Here is a 20048-nt window from a genome sequence, read left to right on the forward strand (position 1 = left end):
TGTGTGTGTGTGTGTGTGTGTGTGTGTGTGTGTGTGTGTGTGTGTGTGTGTTTGTGTGTATACATGCACCTGCATATGGTATGCAAAAGAATTTTAGATTTAAAATTGTTGAGACTGACAACTGTGTCATCTATAACTGCTCTTTGTGTCCCTGTGTTTTTGGAGGAGTGTGGGGACTGAGCTCTCTGCTCTGCTAGCTTCTCAGGATGATGGTGCTAGTAAATGCCCTTATAGTCTTCCAAACCTGACACAGATTTTGTCTGAGACAAGTTTTTCGTCCCTGCATGAAAATGTACAAGAATTTCTTGCAAAACTACTTTTAAACACCAAAACACATACTTGATTTTATAAATGCACATCAAGAGCTTTTGAAGACATCTGATGCAGAGCAACTACCTGCTGATAAGCAAACTGTGGGGAGTAGTCTAACAAAGACATGTCACGTATTAAATACAGAGGCAGTGGCTGTACCGCTCTTACAGAGAGTGTGCACAGAGCTCATCCTGTAAGGGTCAACAGTGTATTGCCTGAGTTCTAGTGTACTGTTTTTTTTTTCTATTTTTAAAATCAGTTTTTGCTTCTATATTTATGAATACTTGAACTCCCAGAAACAGTTTTGTTAATAAACTTCACTTTCCATATGCCCAGAACTCAAGAAGCCGTGACAAGAGAATCATGAGTTCAAGATCAGCCTGACCTACATAATAAGACTATTTCAGCAAAATAGAACAAACCAAAAGTGAAACAGTAAAATGCAAAAAGGAATTGAGGCAAAATATGAAGTTGTAATGTCTGATAATCTAGGTTATATAATCTGCATAAAGCAGGTCACCATGTGAGGTTATCAGTATGCTTTACAACCGAAATCCAGTGCTAGTAAGTATTCAAGTAAGTAATACATAACTGGTGGCAAGAAAAGACTCGAGACTGGAAAAGCCACATTATAGCCCATAACCGACCTAGAGAAAGGGAAAAAGAAGATGAAAAAGCAAACTACAAAACAATTCTATCATAGGATTATCATCTCAGGGAAGGGAAGGATTTCCATCAGGGTAGGATAGGGAAGTGATAAATACCTCTGTTCTTCACTGAAAGCTAGGTAACAAGAAGCAACTCAAGAGCAGTTTATTGTGTGTTTCTAGCAGCTAGGCTGTCCTTTCTAGCCAGCAGCTGGGGTGAGGTGGGCGTAAGCAAACACACACACACACACACACACAAATCAGGCTGCTGGGAACATGGATTGCTGAAGGAGAGAGAATTACCTTTCCCCAGAGTTGAGAGCTCTAATTGGTTACCAAATAACTAAAGGTCAGCCCTGACACTGTATTCATAGAAGCAACAATAAATGGACTCAGAGGGTTATATTTATATGTGTGTGTATATATGTATATATGTATATATGTATATATGTATATATGTATATGTGTGTATATATATATATATATATATATATATATATATATGAGTAACAATAAAAAGGAGGTGAGTTTGAGAGGGAAAGAAGGAAATGAAGGGAAGGAAGGAATGATGTAATTATATCTTAAATCTTTGAAAGTGAAAGAGCACACAGACACTGGACAGATGCTGAAGCCAGCAGGAAAGAGCCCCTGAGCAGCAGCACAGCACTCTCAGCCAGCCTTACTGTGTCCTATTGGGATCAGAGACCTTCTGTCATGTCCACTATGGAAGTTCAGTGCACCCACCAAAAAAGTAGGTTCTACAGTTACCCACCTTCTGGAACTTAGTAAGGAAGACAGACATTAATCTAACAGTTCACTGAAAGCTATACTATGCTAAATGCTATAAAACAGTAAGTAAAGATCATGGGCTTTAGCCCATATTACTAAGCTAAAGAATCAGATGCAGCTTCCAAAGGTGACAAGAAGTGAAACAAGAAGGTCTAACAGTCTTCAAAGACTTCTGAGTATCAGGTGGGAATGCATTTGAAGCTTTAAGAAGAAATATGCCACATACTCTGTCCTCAATAAACCTTGGTCTGTTACCATGTTACTGTAACTATGTATACTGGCTAGTGTATGTCAACCTGACACAGCTAGTGTCTTCAGAAAGGAGGGAACCTCAATTGAGAAAATGCCTCCATAAGATCTGGCTGTAGTTTCTTAATTAGTGGGGAAAGCCCCCACCTATTGGAGGTATTACCACCCCCGGGCCGGTGGTCCTGGGGTGGTAATACCCACTCTGGGCAAGCCATGGGGACTAAGTCAGTCAGCAACACTCCTCTATGGTCTTTACATCAGCTTCTGCTTCCAGGTTCCTGCTCTGCATGAGTTCTTGCACTCACTACTTTTGATGATGAACTGTTTTATAGAACTGGGAGTGAAACGACTCCTTTTCTCCCCAAGTTCCTTTGGTCATAGTATTTCATCACAGCTACAATAACCCTCACTAAGACTCTATGGGATGAAGAATGTAGCTATAAACATGGGGGCTGGGAATAAACATGCATGTATTACTTGTCATGAAGGGAAACAACAAACAATACCAGTTTCAGGTTGGGGAGCCGAGATGGGAGACAGTAAGGGCTTAAACCAAAACTGAGACTAGAAACTATAGGCTGAGACTAGAAACTATAGTAGGATCAGCCTTGGACAGGACCTAGCATTTCATTTTGTTGCAAGGGATTTAAAAGGCCAGTGGGAAAAAAAAAACTAGGACATCTTTCTCATGCCAAATACAAATATGAGTGGGAGACAGAGAGAAGTGAAGGCTAGAAAGACCCAGAAGTCACTATAGAATAAGTAAGGTCCCCAAGTCCTTGGTGATTCTGAAACCCTGATAAAACATTGTTTTCAGTTTTAGTGTGTAAGGCTAACCCACAATGTTCTAGTTTGCTTTCTGGTGCTGTGACAAACACCACGCATGCAGAAAGCAACTTAGAGGGAGATTTATTTGGCTAATATTTCCAGGTCACAAAGTACATCATGGAGGGAAGTCAGGGAAGGAATCAGACAGAAACTTGAAGCAGAAACAATGTGGAAATGCAGCTAGCTGCCTCACAGCTCAGGATCAGCTGCCCAGTAGGGTTGGCCCTTCTATATCAATTAATAAAGACACACCCCCAAACCTGCCCACAGGCCAATCTGATTTGCTCCCTCAATTGAGACTTCCTTCTCGGTGACTCTAGGCTGCTTCAAGTTGACAGCTAAAGCTTACTCAACAGTTTTACACTATCAGTGCATGTCACAAGGAAATCTTGCAGTCTTTGATGGTGGTAGTATTGCCAATAGCTACATGCTAATAAAGTATATCGCTTCTGAATCCTTGTTTCATAAATTTAACTGAAACTCAAGCATCTTTGATTAATTTACAGTGATAAGATTTTTTTACAATTGGTCCCTAGTATGTCATGAAATACATTCAACAAGGCAAGATAAGGCATCTAGAATCCAAAGCTTCATATGTTATGTGGTGGATAATATGTGTAGTATTTAATTCGGACAATGGGAGCACTATGGTTATGTTAGTAAGAATCCTTGCTCTTCTTGTTTGCCAATCATGAGGTGCTAAATTCAGCAGCTGCCTGTGTCTGTGGCATCCTCACCTCCTCAGCAGCATGTCACAGATAACCACTGAAGCAGAATAACAGAAGTGTCCCAGAAACACTGTCTTAGACGCTCATGCAAGTGTTTTCTGGAAACGGCCTTGCTGTGTCACCAGGCAGAGCTATCCCCATGTAGCTTTTATTAAAGACTATATTTAATGATGTGTGTGTGTGGGGACAGGCACCAATGTCGGTGCTCATGGAGAACAGAAGCATTGGACCCCCAGGAGCTTTGGCTACAGGTACTTGCGAGCTATCCAACATGGGTGCTGGAAACCCAACTTGGGCCCATTACAGGAGTATCCACACTTAGCCGCTGAGCCATCTCTTTAGCCCTCAGAGGATTATTAAGTAAATTCATCAGCTTCCATGACTCTAGCATCCCCATCAACAGTTTTCAGAAGGTGGTTCTTGGGTTGGAAGTAGTAGAATCAGCAGAGAACTGTTTAGAAATATTACTTTTTAGGTCCTCCTACATCTAAGGATTCTGAGTCTGTGGGCAGGACTGTCAGTCAATGCTTGTCAATCTTCACAAGTGTTTCTAATGAACTCTGACATTTGAAAGTTATAGGTCTAGATTAGTATTTCCCATAATGTAGGTTATTACATAAACACTTTATAATGAAGTTTACTGTAAATAAATCACGTATAACCAACACTTAAAAACCAAACAAGGGCTAGAAAAAGAACAAAAGAAATCATACTGTAAAGTAGTATTTGTGTAGCTTTTGGCTCAAATATACATGCATATTTCTACACATGACCTCTGCTGGTTGTTATGGTTTAGACCTTACATATCTCTAAAATCCCATTTGTTAAGGCTGGAGAGATAGCTCAATGGTTAAGAGCACTTGATGCTTTTGCAGTGGTCCCATGTTCAAATCCCAGTACCCACAAGCTAGTTCATTAACAACCATAACTCCATTTCTAGGGAACCTGACATACTCTTCTGAATTCTGTGGGCACCAAGCATGCAGTAAATATATACATATAAAATTAAATAAATAAGCCCAAAACACTAAAGTTCCATTGGTTAAAGGCTTGGCAGCCAGTATGTGGCTCTGCTGGGAGGCCCTGCACACTCAGGTGGGATCTAAGGTCGGTAGTCAGGAATGTTCATAAAGGGATACTGGGTCCTAAGCTCTCCTCTCTCTCTTATTCCACCTCCTCAAGTCTTGAATTTCCTCACACTGTACTCTCCTCTCTTCCATCCTCTATGATTTGATCAGCTCCTGAGTCAAATGCTTCTAACTGATCTGTTTCACAGACATAGGCTCAGATCAACTGGTTAAGGAACCTGATCGAAGACCTTTAAAGCTGAGTGAGAAGAAATTGTTTCCTCTTAAAAGTTGACTTTCCCTAACGTTTTCTCACAGGGACGGACAGCTGACTCACAGTTAAGATGTTCCTGCATGGCACGGTCTCAGTGTTTTTCAATTTTATGAAGACTGCATGAGTCATGCATGCCTAGCTCCGTGTCCCAAGGATCCTATCTTAGTCTCTGAACCTTCTACTTAACATGGTCTCACACAAGGCACCGATTTTTCTCATACTACCTTTCGTATCTTATATTTAACTTTTACTCCCACTGTATTTTACTCTATGCTAATCACCATTAAACTAGCTAATTGTTATATCTCTTCCTCATCAGAATATTAGCCAATGAGAAGAAAGAACATTCCTTGTCACTCTTCCAATACATCTCAAAAGTATTTATCCACCATAGCATCCACTCAACAAACCTTATCTACATGAAGTCTAAAACCAACCAACTAATAAAGCCGCTTAGTGGGTTTTGCAGCCTTGTGTATCTCATGTCTGTGATCCTTTTTATAAATCAGCACTGCCTTGTGGGCCATTGGATGAATTTAAGATACATACTTGTAGCTACAGGCCTTGGGAAAATTATGGAATATTTCATAAGATGAAATATATTATACTGGGACAGTAAAAGTGGGATAAACAGTAACCTGATTACTTTTAGCTTAGGCAGATGAACCGAATATTAAATTAAATTAGAAGGGTTACAGAACAAAGAAAACCTATGAGATCTATTCTAAAGAGAGCACAGGAGGCTAGAGGTTTAGGTTGCAGGCACACTGTGTGAGCTACTCGGCACTTCTGGAGGTCAACAGTACAATCAGTGGTGTGTAAGATGGAAGGGTGTAAACACTGAGGATGACAAACACCATAGACAAAGGAATGGAGAGAAGAGTCTTAGAGAATGGATTTGCTGGAGAAACCATGAAATAAAAGTTTCTGTAGTGAAGAGAAATGACAAGTCTTTCAACACTTAATGTAAATCAGTGTCTCTGTTGTTCTCAACACTATGTGCATGTGGGTGTGTAGCATACGTGGGGAAGAGGATGCTGTCCCTCATATCTTATGATGTGAAAGTATTGTGAGTGAGAAGTCCACACCTCTTTGTACCTTTGTCTGGACAGTAGGCATTTTATGCAGCAGCGAGGCCCTTCACAGTGCTAGTGTGGAAACCCCATTCCTACTATTTATTAGCTGTATGATATTGAACACACTCCTGAATTTTTCTGGGCTTCAGTTTCCCTGTGCATATGAAGCAGAGTACTGTAGGACATCCAGTCCCTTGTTGATAAGCAAAGTGAGGCACAAACAGAATAGAATCAGCATTGTAAGCAGTTGTGCTAACATCTGTATGAGAACAAGCATGAGCTCACCCATCAGCACCTGCACCAGTGGCTCTCCACAAGAGGAGCCTGATCAGGCACTGCAGCACTGTGTCCCCACCTATGCTGCTGACTGCACCAAGAAAAAGGAGCTGTTTCTTCATTTCACAGCCGATAACGTTTCTACAGAGCAGACTGCACTCAATCAAGCTTTGTATCAAGCTGTGTTAACTATTGAAAGTGAAGCAAGACAAGGGGCTCTATAAGACACAGATTATACATCAAACATCCATCAAGTCAACTTGACTGTCAGTTCGATTTTTGTATTTCATTTCTACTTATTCCTGCTTATAAAATTAACAAAGTGAGCTTAATGATCATAGCTAGCAACAGGAACAGCAAAGCCTTTTAGAGATGCACCATGTGGCTTGTCAACACCTGTTTCTTCATCCAGCCTTCACTGTCAGCACATGAAGAACTGACTGGCCACTCTTGAGAAGAGGCCACACTTAAGGTCATACGCTAACGAGTGCTACAGCCTGCTTTCAACTCTCTGTTTTTACATCAAAATACTTTGTTGTATTGAAGAGGAACAAATTTTTTAAAAAAGATGTAATGTACATATACATTTCAAAGGACACAAAATTCATCCTTGAAAATGCTCCTTGACAGCATTTTGTACAAACTGCTTGACACCGTCACTAGTTACTTTTCAAACCACTTCTATATCTTGCAGGAGAAACTGCATAAATAGCAACCAGGCTTAACTGTGCTTACTGTACATGCAAAAGGAAATGCGACTTCCTTAGAAGCCCCTAGGAAGCTTCTGCCCAAAGGTATAGCTGATTCAACTACTGCAAAATAAAATCAGGAAACAAATTCCCAATGCCTCCATAAGACATGGTGACTCCCTGAGCTGTTACTTGAGTAACATCAGCATTCCCGTCAAGGTACGTATCCAGAACCTAGGCCGAACTCAGTGTTGGGTTACAGTTAAACCCAACAGGGCTCAGCATTTTTGTCTCAGAACCAATTAGTAAAAATAAAGCATCATATAACATAGCTTTCTTAAGTGTCCTTTGCTAATTTCAAATAGAAAAGCTTAAGAAATAAAAGCCACAGGAATTTCAAAGATAAAAATCTTTATTTTTAACACACGCTGATGCACATTTCTGAAGACGTGGCCCTGTATTTGTGATTCACAATAGTCATGGAGGCATGATTTAATAAACTCTGCATCAACCCTAAATAATGCAAAGGAACTCACTGTCGGTCAGGGCACAGTCTTCTTCACTTTCCTCCATGTCTGCAGATGGAGCTCTGTAAGGTGGGGGCAGCTTCATTGGAGGTGGAGCTGTTCCGTGCCTCTGAAGGTACAAAAGTCAAGAAGAGGGTTAATTGTTTTTATACAATCCTTGTCAATGACAAAAAAGGATAATCTGAAAATAGTCTGGATGCAGATGACTTTGTCCATAACAAAAGTACTGTAAAATAAATATAATTTATTTCCTCCAGCTCCTCTTATAAAAGTAATTTTATGTTAATACAGCAGTGCATCAAAGAGGAATTCAAAAGCATAGCTTTGAAGAGCACTGTCCTCCCCAGAAGAGTGCATCCCTTTCCCTGTAAGAAAGGAAGCCATGTACATTCGCCTCTTACCATGAAACTCAATCCTCTGCATCAGTAACAAAATACTTCATGGATTCTCGAAATAAGCACAAAGGTAACAATAACCCCACGTATCAACTTTACAATTACTAAGGTGTTTTTCATTGTAAGAATTACAGATTATTGATTATTCTATAAAAGTGTTCTTCTATAGTTTGTAGATAGTCACACACATTTAATGTTAAAAGGGAAGTGGTTAGAATGAATAGTTATTTCTGCATAAAGGTGCTCTGAATTTACATAGCAAATAACATAGTTTGAGTCACAACTCTTATAGATAATTAAAGTGAACCAAAATTCCATTGTTAAATTACCTTCACAGAATGAAGACGCATTCTTGAACGAGAGAAAAGTTGAAACATGCCAAACTTTACAGAGAAGCCAGCTGCTGCAGGTAGGAGTTGAGATGCCCACAGCCTTCACAAAAGCCAGATGACTAGACTGGGATTTGTCTTCCTACAGTACTTCAGTAAAGTGAGTTCAATTATGCTTTGTCTGACAAAACCACTAATGTAAGGCATATCTCTGCTGAGTGGACACTGGCCCATTACAGACAAGCCATGCAGTGAACTCCTTCGGAAGAGAAGGCACTATCTAGGATCCGCACCCACATCTTGAATACGATGTCTAATGAAATCAGTGATTATATGTGTAGGAAATACAAATTATCAAAACACAAGCGTGATGAAGTCAAATGTCGAAACATTCATTACGAAGCAATCGAGGATGTGACAGCTGTATTTTTTAAGTGAAACAGGTGAGTGAAAGAAAAAAAACCTCACATGATACCCCCTCCCAAATAACACCTTCTTTTCTCAAATCCAGACCATTCCAAGTCAAAGATGATTGTGCAAACAAGGGGAGGGGCTGAAAGACCTCCTGAGAGCTAAGAATTCCAGCTAATTCAATTACACTCTGTCAGCACTCTTGAGATAAGAACACAAAGTAAATATGTCCTAATCCAGCCTGACCTGGAACCCACCATCTCTCTGCTTAACTCTGGGATTAAGTGTGTACCATGCCCAATGCCCTTGGGTACCTTCCTGATGCACACTGCCAAGATGTCCAGTGATGGAGAAGGATGGAGCTCCCAATGTTGAAACAGGCCAGAAAATGGCAGCTCCATAAACACAGAGAATAAGTCACACTGAGTGAGTGGCAGCTTCAACTTCAGTCCCAAGCACATGGTGACCTCCATACATATTTGCTGGGTGTCTAATAACTGCTTTTAATTATGCTGCTGCTTGAAAGATGAACTTTTACAAAATGACCATGATGTATGCAACTATTTTCATTTGTTTTTTTTAGAGATAAGAGTCCAGTGTGATATAGCTCAGGCTGGCCTTTAATTCTGTATGTATGCCAGGATGACTCTGAACTCCATTTCACAAGTTCTGGGGTTTCAAGCATGTGCCACCCTAACTGCTGAACATGGTTGTCACTTGATAGCAGTGCACAGTGTGTGTATTGTGTGTGGGAGAGACGGAAATTATCTGTCTTGGAAAAAGACAACACCAATGTCACAGCTTTCTTGTCCTGGCAGAAGACATGAACTGATTTCCTATCTACACTGGAGCCTTACCTCCTTGACTCTTGTTCCCTGAACATGCTCACCATCTCTTGTCGCCCTCAATAGTGACTTTAATAAATACTCGGCATCTGCACGTTTTGCATAGTTTTATGAATACTGTTTTTATTATTTTTTCCTAAAATATAGACAGTTTTGGAAATCCCAGTGAGATACTCAAGCAGACCCACCTTCCAAAACTAATGAAACAGATGCCTCGGATATGCGGTTATAGGCAGCTGTGAGCTGTCAGACACGGAAGCTGGGACCTGAGCTCAGGTCTCCTGCAGTTGGTCTTCACTCTCTATGTCCCTCCAAACCCTGATTTACAGGTAGGTGTGCTAGACGGACTGTAACCTTGGCACTTGGGAGATGAGGCAGGGGTGACAGGACCACTGCACTAGACAGTAAGTTCACAGATAGCCTAGAGTACACAAGATGCTCTCCAAGAAACATGAGCAGACAAGCAAACAAAAAACAAAACAAAGCACAAATCAAGATTCTCATGACCAAAATGCCTTGAAAATTTTCTCAACAGACACCAAAACAATAATAATCATACAAACAGCAGTCTGATTATAACTGAAGTAAGTTAGAAAGTCCTACGAGCAAAATGTAGCATTTCTAGGAGCAAATCAAAGGTTTATATTTTTCTGAATTATGAACATTAATGAACAGAAACAATTTCATAAAGAGAAAAACATGCTAGACAACTAAAAGGTTGCAACTTCAGAATGATGTGCTGTCATCCCAAAGCAACCCCAAAACATCACAAAACTAATGTGTAGAAATTGACGAATTGACTCTAAACTTACATAGAAATAAATGGACATAACTGTGCAAGACTTTAGAGGAAAGAATATGAAAAAACAAAACCCCACTCCACCAAAACACAACACTGAGTGGCCAGCATCAGGAACTGAGGAGCAGAGCATGCTAGGATAGATAGGCTGATCAAGAACAAGCTCAGAAGTCAATCTCCCTCCACAACCCCAGCCAGGACAGGCTTGTACTATAAAACCTATTTTAAAATAATGAGCCAATTTCTTTGGTAAAAAGTGAAGAAGCACCCTACTTAATACTATACCGTAAGATAATCTTTAGGTCAACAAATTCTATGAGAACAGATGCAGGAAAACAAAAGTGGGTGATTACTTCTGACTGATGATGAAAACAGTTTTTCCCAGTAGAGATAAATTTTGATGTGGATCTTCTAGGGGAAAAGCAACATGTACAGGAAAACTTCCAGTTACAAGCAGCATGCTCTGGGAACGGCCAGCCAGTCAGCCGAACCAACCAGGAAAGAGGGCTACAGATGTCCTTGGCTGACTGTGCTTCAAGGGTCACCGTCACATGGCTCATACTAGTGGGAACCCACAGGACATCTCAGCCCACTCACCTATGCAATCAGAAACACAGCCTCCCCCAGAGGCTGCCAAGGCTTGGCTTACCGTAGCTCTCCTTTCTTGAGTGTTCTGATCCTGGTTCTGGGCAGGTGTTTTGCCTTTGTTATTCACAGTTGGGATCACCTACACCAAAGGAAAGGGGGGAACAAGACAAATGAGTAAGCCCAGAAGTCTTTTTCTAAACTTGCTGTGATGGCACACACCCACAATCCTAGCCCGAGTGAAACTGGCAGGAGAATCAGAAGCCTGGACTGCACAGTGAGCTCAAGGCCAGCTTGGGTGACATAGTGTCTCAAAAGAAAATGAAAGGTAGTATGCCTTTGATTCAGCACTCCAAAGGTGGAGAGGAGAGGAGCTATGAGAGTTTGGGGCCAGCCTGGTCTATATAGCAAGGTCCAGGCCAACTAGAGCTACATACTAAGACCACATCCAAGGACAGAGGGAAGGATGGAGGGATGGAGGAAACCCATCCTTCTCCCCACCTTTCTAATTTTTTTTTTTTTTGTTAGTATGGTATAGGTAAATGTTCTCACTCTACAGCTCAGGTAGGTCTAGAAGTTGCTGTGTAGTCTAGGCTAGCCTCAAACTCATCATCTTCCCAGTCCAGAACAGGTGAGAGTTATGGAGGGTGTGCCCTGCACTGCAATTTAATACATTCCTTTCTGTCTGTTTATTTGTTTGTGCCACTGTTCATGCTAGGCTTGGCACTGAGCAAGCTGCAGCCTTTATTTCTGTGTTTTTAGATAGTAAAGACTTAACAAACCTAGTGACTTTATCTCAAGGTAAATACATGAGAAATTCAATTCAAGGCCATCAGTAAAAGTAGGTAAAGTAAAGAAGATATGCATTATAAAATCATGTATGTCACAGGAACAAAGAAATTAAAGACTTGTGTGTAAGATGAAGATAACACTACAAAGTTAGACTACTATCACTTAAATATCTCATTCTGCAAAGGAAGTTTGGGTGGTAACCTCTTAGATGCTAGAATATAGGAACCCTCATTCATTTGAAATCTGTAGTACAAGCAAATAAAAGAGACTCAAACTATGGTCATTTTATTTGCTTTTGACAATTACTGAGGGGTCACCCCTAATCTGCTCTTCTAAAAGCAAGCTTGGCTACGTCTCCAGCAGTCTACCCCAGATACTTGCTGTTTCTCCTGGCCAAGGGATCACGGTTCCTCTCCCTCATGGTGGCTTCCTCCCTCTTCCTTGCCCCACCCCCCATCTCTCCTCTTCCAACCAGGTCTCTCCAAACCTACCTACCTCTAATCCCTCCAGGAGTTGGCTGTAGTTAATTTTATTTAACCAATAGTTTTAAATCAAAGAACAAGGTTTGCAAAACAAAAGCTTGTAACTAGGAGAAGTCACTAGTAGGCCTAGACCTTTGGGTATAGAATTTAGCATTACAATACAGAGCAGGAGAAATGCAGTGTGAACCATAGGCTCTGATGGCAAATGAACAGTTGCTAGGTAAGGTAAGTGCTGTAAACAATGGGATTCAGAAGTTCAGAAAGGGGTGTGTGTGCTAGTTCTGATGTAGCACATGAGCCATCAAGTGGCTGATGATGGTGATGGGAAGTTTTCCAGCATGAAAACACTTTTACACATTAGTCCTTGGAATGGTGCAACACTAGAATATGACTTCTTTTAGGGTTGTGAAGAAAGTTCAAAATTTAATGCAAACTGGTCAAAATGTTTAAGAGAGCTGGGCAAGGAGGCCCACACTTGTAATTGAGGCTACTTGTGAGGTAAGTGGATCAAGAATTTGAACTCAGTTTGGACAACTTGGTGAGACTTTGTTTCAAATAAAATAGGGGCTGCAGTTGGAAGGTCTTGGGAAGGGTATTTGCCTATCATGTGAGAGACTCTGGGTTTGATCCCTAGCACTGGGAATTAATATAATTAAATTTGGAAGGGGAAGAGTGCAGCTCAGGGGTACAGTGCCTGTCATGCATGAAGCATGTGTTCTAGGGCAACTACTGTAAACTAGAGAGAGAAACATGCAGGCACTGTCTGCATTTGCCACTCTGCCCCGAGGACTTGTGGCAGTAATTAATCCAATCCCTTTTAGCAAATGCATGGAACTAGATTTGTCATCGGCTTGGGAGTTATTCAGGTTAAAAATGAAACAAGTAAGCCTAGAGACTAACACCACCAGTCAGCACATACCCAGAGGCTGAAGTCTGGCAGCCAGCTTTACTCCTTGGACCAAGTAATATGAGCATGAGCCTGGGAAGATGCTGAGGAGATGCTCCTGCTTTTACAGCTAAGTTTATGTCATCCATGAAAAGCCTTGTAACTCAGCTCACTAGCAAAAGGTACTAGAGGCTGGACATTTTTAGGTGAATCTATAAAACAATCAAATGTTCTAAATATTTTCAACAGGGCACTTAAGGTTGGTGGCAGGGTGTATATCCTGTTGACTCATTTTCTCTCTCAGCTGTTTCTTTGGAAGTGCCATTTGGCAAAGAATGGTCTAGGTAAATTTCCTATTGAATGCAGTTCTAGAAATAAAAGGACAGCTTCAAGTACATTCTCTGTATTATAAAATACAGTTTAAAAAGTGGACTCCGAAGAGCCTAATTGAATCTCAAGTCATATGAGTATGAGAGGATTTTACGAAGTTCACTCTCTGAGTCTTGCTGGGGTGAGCAATACACTGAGAAGGAAAGCTGTAGTAGTGGAGAACGGCAAAGCCGCAGAGCTGTCCACTGTGGCCACGGCTGCAACCCAGCATGCAGAAAGTGCTCTCCTGCATGCAAAGCCCAGCACCACTTGTTTTCCACACAAATATTATCTCTCGTATTCCCTGAAGGACTGACTACATTACAGTACTGAGACACAATCCTGTTAATTATGTAGTTCTACTGTTCAGAAGTACACATTATTTCCATTTCTAGGATTTAAGGCTACTGAGATACATGCAACCTATCCTACAACAGCATCAACATACTGACAATATATCTGTATTTACATGACTCAAACATTCCCAAGACCTGACGGCTTCCCCACAAGGCTTTTATTCCTGATCTTTTTTAACTTTAAAGTAACTGACAGAGAAAAGTGAAGAAGTGTGTCACTATGTTAGCAGAACTGGTAAGCAGGCAGGGAGGGAACAGAAACAGAACACTGTGATTCTCAGGCTTGTTTAAGCCAATTTACAGGACCATGACTCAATTTTGGCTAGCACATCAAAATTGGGCGGAAAAAACAGAGATCGATGGGAAAGGCTAAATCTGTGTGGAGCTAATTAATACACTTTACAAGTAAAACCAAGCAAGAGTAAAAATGTGGGAAGACTGGGAGACACGGTTAACAGAGGTGAACAGAGTACTTGTGTTGAAGACACAGAACTTACCCTGGGGGTGGATGACAGGCTCTGTACCACGAACACCACAGGGTTTCCTGCACTCTTGATTGCCTCCACGGCTTCTGCATGTGAGGCATTCTGCAAGTCTACACCAGACACCTAAACAACACAAGGCAGTGTTCTGATGAGAAAGGCACCAAACTGTAGACAAAGCTAGATCAAGTTCATGTATATCATCCTATGTGTGAGAAAAGGCAGCAGCTACATATGAAATGTTCTGCTGTTTCATGCACAGCATGATTAACATAATGCTTCCAGCTCGGGAGGGACAGCAAGGAAGGCAGTTACATTATAATAGTCCCACTTTCATATAACGACCCTGAACCGGAAGCTGGTATGTTTTGATCCCAAGGTCTCTATACAAGAGCACATGGCTCCAGGTAACAGATTCATGCCTCAGAGTGGAATGAGGAAGCTTTCTGGACTTTTACAATCTCTCCATTAAACTGAGTTACTTAACCTATTATTACAATCCAGAATCTATTTTGCAATTTGTGCTAACAGAAGAGTCTAAACACACACAGGTTCCTTTATTAAAAGTGCTTGTAACTTTCAGATAAAAGATTCCTTACCTGGGAACTCAGAGAGCCTAACTTACTAACATATCCATAGTCTCTAAAACCATAGTTTCAAATCCCAAACAGAGCAATGCCTTAATTGTTAGGATGGGTTTTAGTCAGCAGGGCGGTGGGTGTGTTGCTTTAAGGGGATGAAGAACAGGACTGAAGGATGAATGCAGGTGTTCCTTAGTGCAATCGGAATGACTGATGGGAAGCCCGAGACAAATGGAACTCTGACAAACTACAACAGCAAATCCTGGTTCTTCTCAGCTTTAGAATTCAAATGCAGGAACTCGACTGTTCACGTGGTGAAGACATACTTCTGAGAAATTAACCCTAACTTGTTAAAGAGTTCTTATATATCTACATCTTTTTTTATCATTGCTAAAAGGTTTCTGTTTACAAGACACAGACAGAACTTATCACTGACTTTGAGTAAAAACAAAACAAATAAAAACCTTAGAACAGGGATAACAGGAAGCAGAAACAAATGACTCATTACACCTGACTCAACATAGAGTAAAACCTGACACTCAGTCCCACTGTGACCTTGAAACAACAAGCAGGTAAGGGGAAAATCATTTTATTTACTTAAAGGTTTGATGTATTTGTGTGTATGTATGTATGTATGTACATGTCACATATATGCTGATATTCAAAGAGATAACAAGAGGGCATCAGATTCCCTGCAGCTAGAACCATAAGCAGTTAGGCCAGCCTGATGAAGTAGCTGGGAACATATCAGGTCCTGTGGAACAGAAGCTAGGGCTCTTAACTCCTTCCTGATTTGTCTTTCTGGGCCCCAGATTCCTACCTTATAGAAGATAAAGCAACATGCCACCTGCACGCATGTAGGAGGCATGCTCAGACAACCCACCAGAGAGGATTACCACACAGAAACACACACCAGCTATGGCAGGACGGAGCAACAAACTAAAACCACAACTTGGTGCCTCTACATACCTGTTAGAATGTCGAAATGACAACACTGTCTCTGTATTGATAAAGTAGACAAACTGGATCATTTACTCATGAATTGTAGGGATATAAAATAGCTCAGTCAATCCTAAAAGTAGTCTGATAGCTCTTTTCAAATTTAAAAATGGACTTACCATAAAACCCAGGCAAATAACATTTGTACATATTCCAGAGAAATAAAGACCTGTTTGCATTCGGTAATTGTGCACAGGTATGGAGAGAGACACCTGTAGTTTTGGCAGGAGGTGAAGGTGAGGAGAATGGGAGTTTATGGCCAGTCTCAGCTACAAACAGGTTTATGGCTAGCCTGGGCTACATGCAACTAGAGATATCTACTCTGGAATCATCCAACAAGCCCAATGCAAATATCCACTCAGACCTTAGAGTACTTTTAGTGTTCTCATGTGGATTTAAATTTTAGCTCCCAGGGCTGGAAAGATGTTTTACTAGTTACGAGCATTTGCTGTTCCTGCTGAGTACATGGGTTCAGTTCCTAGCATTTAAATGGCAGTTCACAACCACCTGTAGCTCAAAACTTCCAGAGTATTTAAAGCCTTCTTCTGGCCTCTGCAGTCTCCTGTATGTACATGAAACAAGTAATTCATGTAGTATTCACACACACATATGTATAAAATAATAAGTAATGAATAAATCCTAATAGTAAGTAAGGCTGTCTCTTGTAAAACTGAAAACATGTGAACCAAGGTTTCCCCTTTCAAGGTCACCTTCCTTCTGTAGCCGAACCACAAGCACAAACCCAGAACTTGCTAAAGGTTCTGGGGAAGCAGGCGTCCACCTGTTCTACACGCAGCACTGTGCTAAATAAGTCAATCAGCTGGGGTTCCTGCCTTATCATTTTATTTGCTCCCCCTCACAAGCTAGAGAAGCTAATGCAGTGTGCACACGGTATACAAACTAAGGTGCCACAAATGGACACTACCCATTCCATGCAATTAGATTAAACATCAAGTTGGCCTAAGTGATTCTTTTACTGATTCGAATGTTGCAAGTAAAACATTGTTTCAACCTCACTCACCTCAAGTATTTTATCTCCAGTTTTAAGTGCATTGGTCTTTCCTGCAGGACTGTCTTCTAATACTTGTTTGATGAATATACCCTTGAGTTCCTCTCCATTCTTGAGGCGTTTTATAACTGTTTGTCCACCAACAATGCTGATGCCAAGAGACACATTAGGTTCTCTAAAAATTTCAACACTATAAAAGAGAAAAAGAAAGCACACGTTCATGAATAAGGTAATTTCATCTGCTGTATTGTCACTGTAAGTGTTCTGTCTGTGGCACAGCCTGTGGCTCATGCTTTATGAAAATCTACTAATGCACTTTAGAGATGGCGTATAAATGAAGCTAGCTCCAAAATCATAAGATATTATCAAAATTTATGACATTTAAAAGTTGAAATTTTGAAAAGGTAGATCTCTCAAATAAGAACTCTTGAGATTCGAAGATGAGTTTGCTAAGACTTAATATGAAACGATCAGACATTTCATTTATATGCACAATGTTAGCAGAGCCTCTGAGAAAATAACAAAGAAGCAAAGACTCAAGAAAGCACATACTCATTTTAATGAGACCTCAGTTTTTCAGAGTAAAATAAGCTTGCCATTGCGTGCACTGCTTTTTCCAGTGAGAAGGTTTAAGTGTGAGGTTCTTTGTAGAAAGCTACCTTTATCTGCTTTTTACGTCCGTATCATTGTTTCTGTTTGGTTCCTTATGGATTCATTGTCATTTGAGATAGGTTCTCACTATATAGCTAGGAGGATCTTGAATTGGGATTCTTGTTTCAGGTTCTCACATGCCAGGATTATAGGCATGTGTCTGATACACCCATACACATACCTAAACAATATTTGGGAGAGGATGAGCTCATTCTGCAAGCCCAAACCAGACACAAGAACATTCTCCCCACCGGGGAGAAGAGTGGGAAGCTGGTAGGTGAGAGAAGCCTCCACTAGAGTTTCTGGACCTGCAGCTGCAGAGCATCCATGGCAGCACCACCTCACCTGTAACCAACGCAGGATAAAGCGTGGCGACTCTCAGTGGCTACTCTCACAGACAGCTGTAAGTTGCTTTCTCTGAGACAGCATCAAAGAGTTTACTATTGGCTAATAGTCTTTAGATAAGACAAGAAGGAATTAAAACTCAGCATAGAGGATTACTTATTTTAAGTCTCAACTACAGTGACTAAGTGTCTCAATCAGGGTTTTTATTGCTGTGACGAAATGCCATGACCAAAAACAAGTTGGGAAGGAAAAGGTTTATTTGGCTTAAACTTCCATATCCCTTTTCATCATTGAAGGATATCAGGACGGGAACTCAAAAAAGGAGGAAACATGGAGGCAGGAGCTGATGCAGAGGCTATGGAAGGATACTGCTTATCGGTTTCCTCTCCATGGCTTCCTCAGCCTGTTTTCTTATAGAACTAAGGACCACCAGCACAGGCATGGCAGCACCCACAATGGGCAGAGCCCTCCTCAACCACTAACAATGCCTTACAGCAGAGGCATTTTCTCAACTGCGGATCCCTCCTTCCAGATGACTCTAGCTTGTGTCAAGCTGCCATTGGACTAGTCAGTGCATTAAATAAGTTGAGGAGAAAGGGTGTGCTTGCACTGAGGACAGGAACGGCATATACTCACATTCTTGGTGGACCCCAGTGGCTGAAGTTTGGTGTTTCCTCTCCTTCACCTTCCTCTCTCTCGGGTAATTCACTATAAGGAGAAACACAAAACACTCTTATTCTTAAGTTCTTGGAAGCATCAAAATTGCATGATCTAAAGGTAAACAACTAACTTCTAAACTTTTAAAGTATTCTCATCAATAAACAGAGAGAACATTCCCTGCTTTAAAAGCCAATGCAGCAACAAGCCACATAGCCCAGAATGTCATAGAATAATTAAAAACTGCTAAAACAGGAGACTCTTTTGAAAAGACTGCCTTTAATTTGTCCAATTTCACATCTGCATCAGTATCCATACAAAACATTTTTCTGTTGTTCTATAAAGAATCTCATGTGTAACCTTCGTGCCTTGTTTGCCCAATTACTGAGATGTCAGGAATGCGTGACTACACCTGGCTAGGGTATGTTTCTTAAACCTTGCACTGATTGACCAGCTCACCCACTGCTTTATTTTGCCTCTCAACTTAGATCAACTTGCTGATCTGGATAACAAGAAATGCTGAATGATGGCGTGAACTAGTTAGGACAGTAATGAGATTGCTTTTGGTCATGGTGTTTATCACAGCAACAGAAAGCAAATGAAAACAAGCAGGTTTGGAAAACTCTTAGTTTTTACTGTTTAAATTAGAAAAAAAATCCCTTGTATTTGTGGGAGTTTTCTTTGCTTTGATTTTGGATTTTTTGAGCTGTATACTGTAATGACAGTATAAACAGGCCACGGAAACCATTTATTCTGTCATTACAGAAATTACATCCCTCACCAGGACCAAAGCAATGTGGGGAGGAAAGGCTCTACTTTACTTTAGAGCTTCCAGTCCCATCATCTAGGGAAGCCAAGGCAGGGACTGAAGCAGAGATCATAAGAACAGTAAGCAGTGCACTCCACGGCTTAGGACCAGCTACTGTTCTAATACAGCCAAAGCCCACAGTAAGCTAGACCCTTCTACAACAATTATCAATCAGGAAAATGCCCACAGGCACGGCCACAGGAAGTGTCACTCGACTGTTTCCCTCTTCTTTGGTGACTCTAGGTGCGTATGAAGTTGATACTTGAGGCTAACAGTGACTCACAGCTTCCCAGAAGGGAGGAGGCAGGATGGTGTCTAACACATGACGACAACTGCGTTTCTTTGCGAAGGATGTAACCCAGAGATTCTTCTACTGAAGAGTGCAGTACATTTCATCACCTACTCTCACTCCTCAAGGAGCCAGTGGACACATACATTAATAAGATTATTTCACAGAAAATAAAGTCTGAAGCTTGTGAAGAGTCTCTGAACTGCAAGCTTTAGAAAGTCAGAGGATTGTACAATTGAACAGGTAAAGCCACTTTACCAAGGTGAATGTATATACCACTTAATCTCAGTTAGAATCCAACAGCAAAAGTCAGTTTTCTATACATATTGAGATGTAAATTTGCGCAAATCTATTTCAAACACTGAGGAGATTTTAAATTGTTTTCTGTTTGTCTTCACTAATATTTTCTAGTTATCATACACAGTGATGGGTTTCACAGTGACACTGTCACATGTCATTATACTTCCTCTTGTTTACCATCCTGTCATGCTCCCTAGCATCCTCTCAGTGCCCTGC

The 20048-nt window shown here is 40.9% G+C and overlaps 1 protein-coding gene across 1 annotated transcript in view; it reads right to left on the bottom strand.

Annotated features, from left to right (window-relative positions):
• The window catches only part of Patj (PATJ crumbs cell polarity complex component), a 299188-nt gene that overhangs the window by 160708 nt on the left and 118432 nt on the right, over positions 1 to 20048 (bottom strand). The window contains exons 23-27 of the mRNA XM_028778758.1: positions 18415 to 18486; positions 16795 to 16972; positions 14209 to 14319; positions 10891 to 10968; positions 7472 to 7571 (exon numbers count right to left, since the gene is read on the bottom strand). Coding sequence (XP_028634591.1) covers positions 7472 to 7571; positions 10891 to 10968; positions 14209 to 14319; positions 16795 to 16972; positions 18415 to 18486 — 539 coding nt within the window. The remainder of the gene's footprint in view (positions 1 to 7471; positions 7572 to 10890; positions 10969 to 14208; positions 14320 to 16794; positions 16973 to 18414; positions 18487 to 20048) is intronic.

Source organism: Grammomys surdaster, unplaced genomic scaffold (assembly GCF_004785775.1).
Source record: "Grammomys surdaster isolate TR1022 unplaced genomic scaffold, NIH_TR_1.0 341, whole genome shotgun sequence".
Lineage (NCBI taxonomy): Eukaryota > Metazoa > Chordata > Mammalia > Rodentia > Muridae > Grammomys > Grammomys surdaster.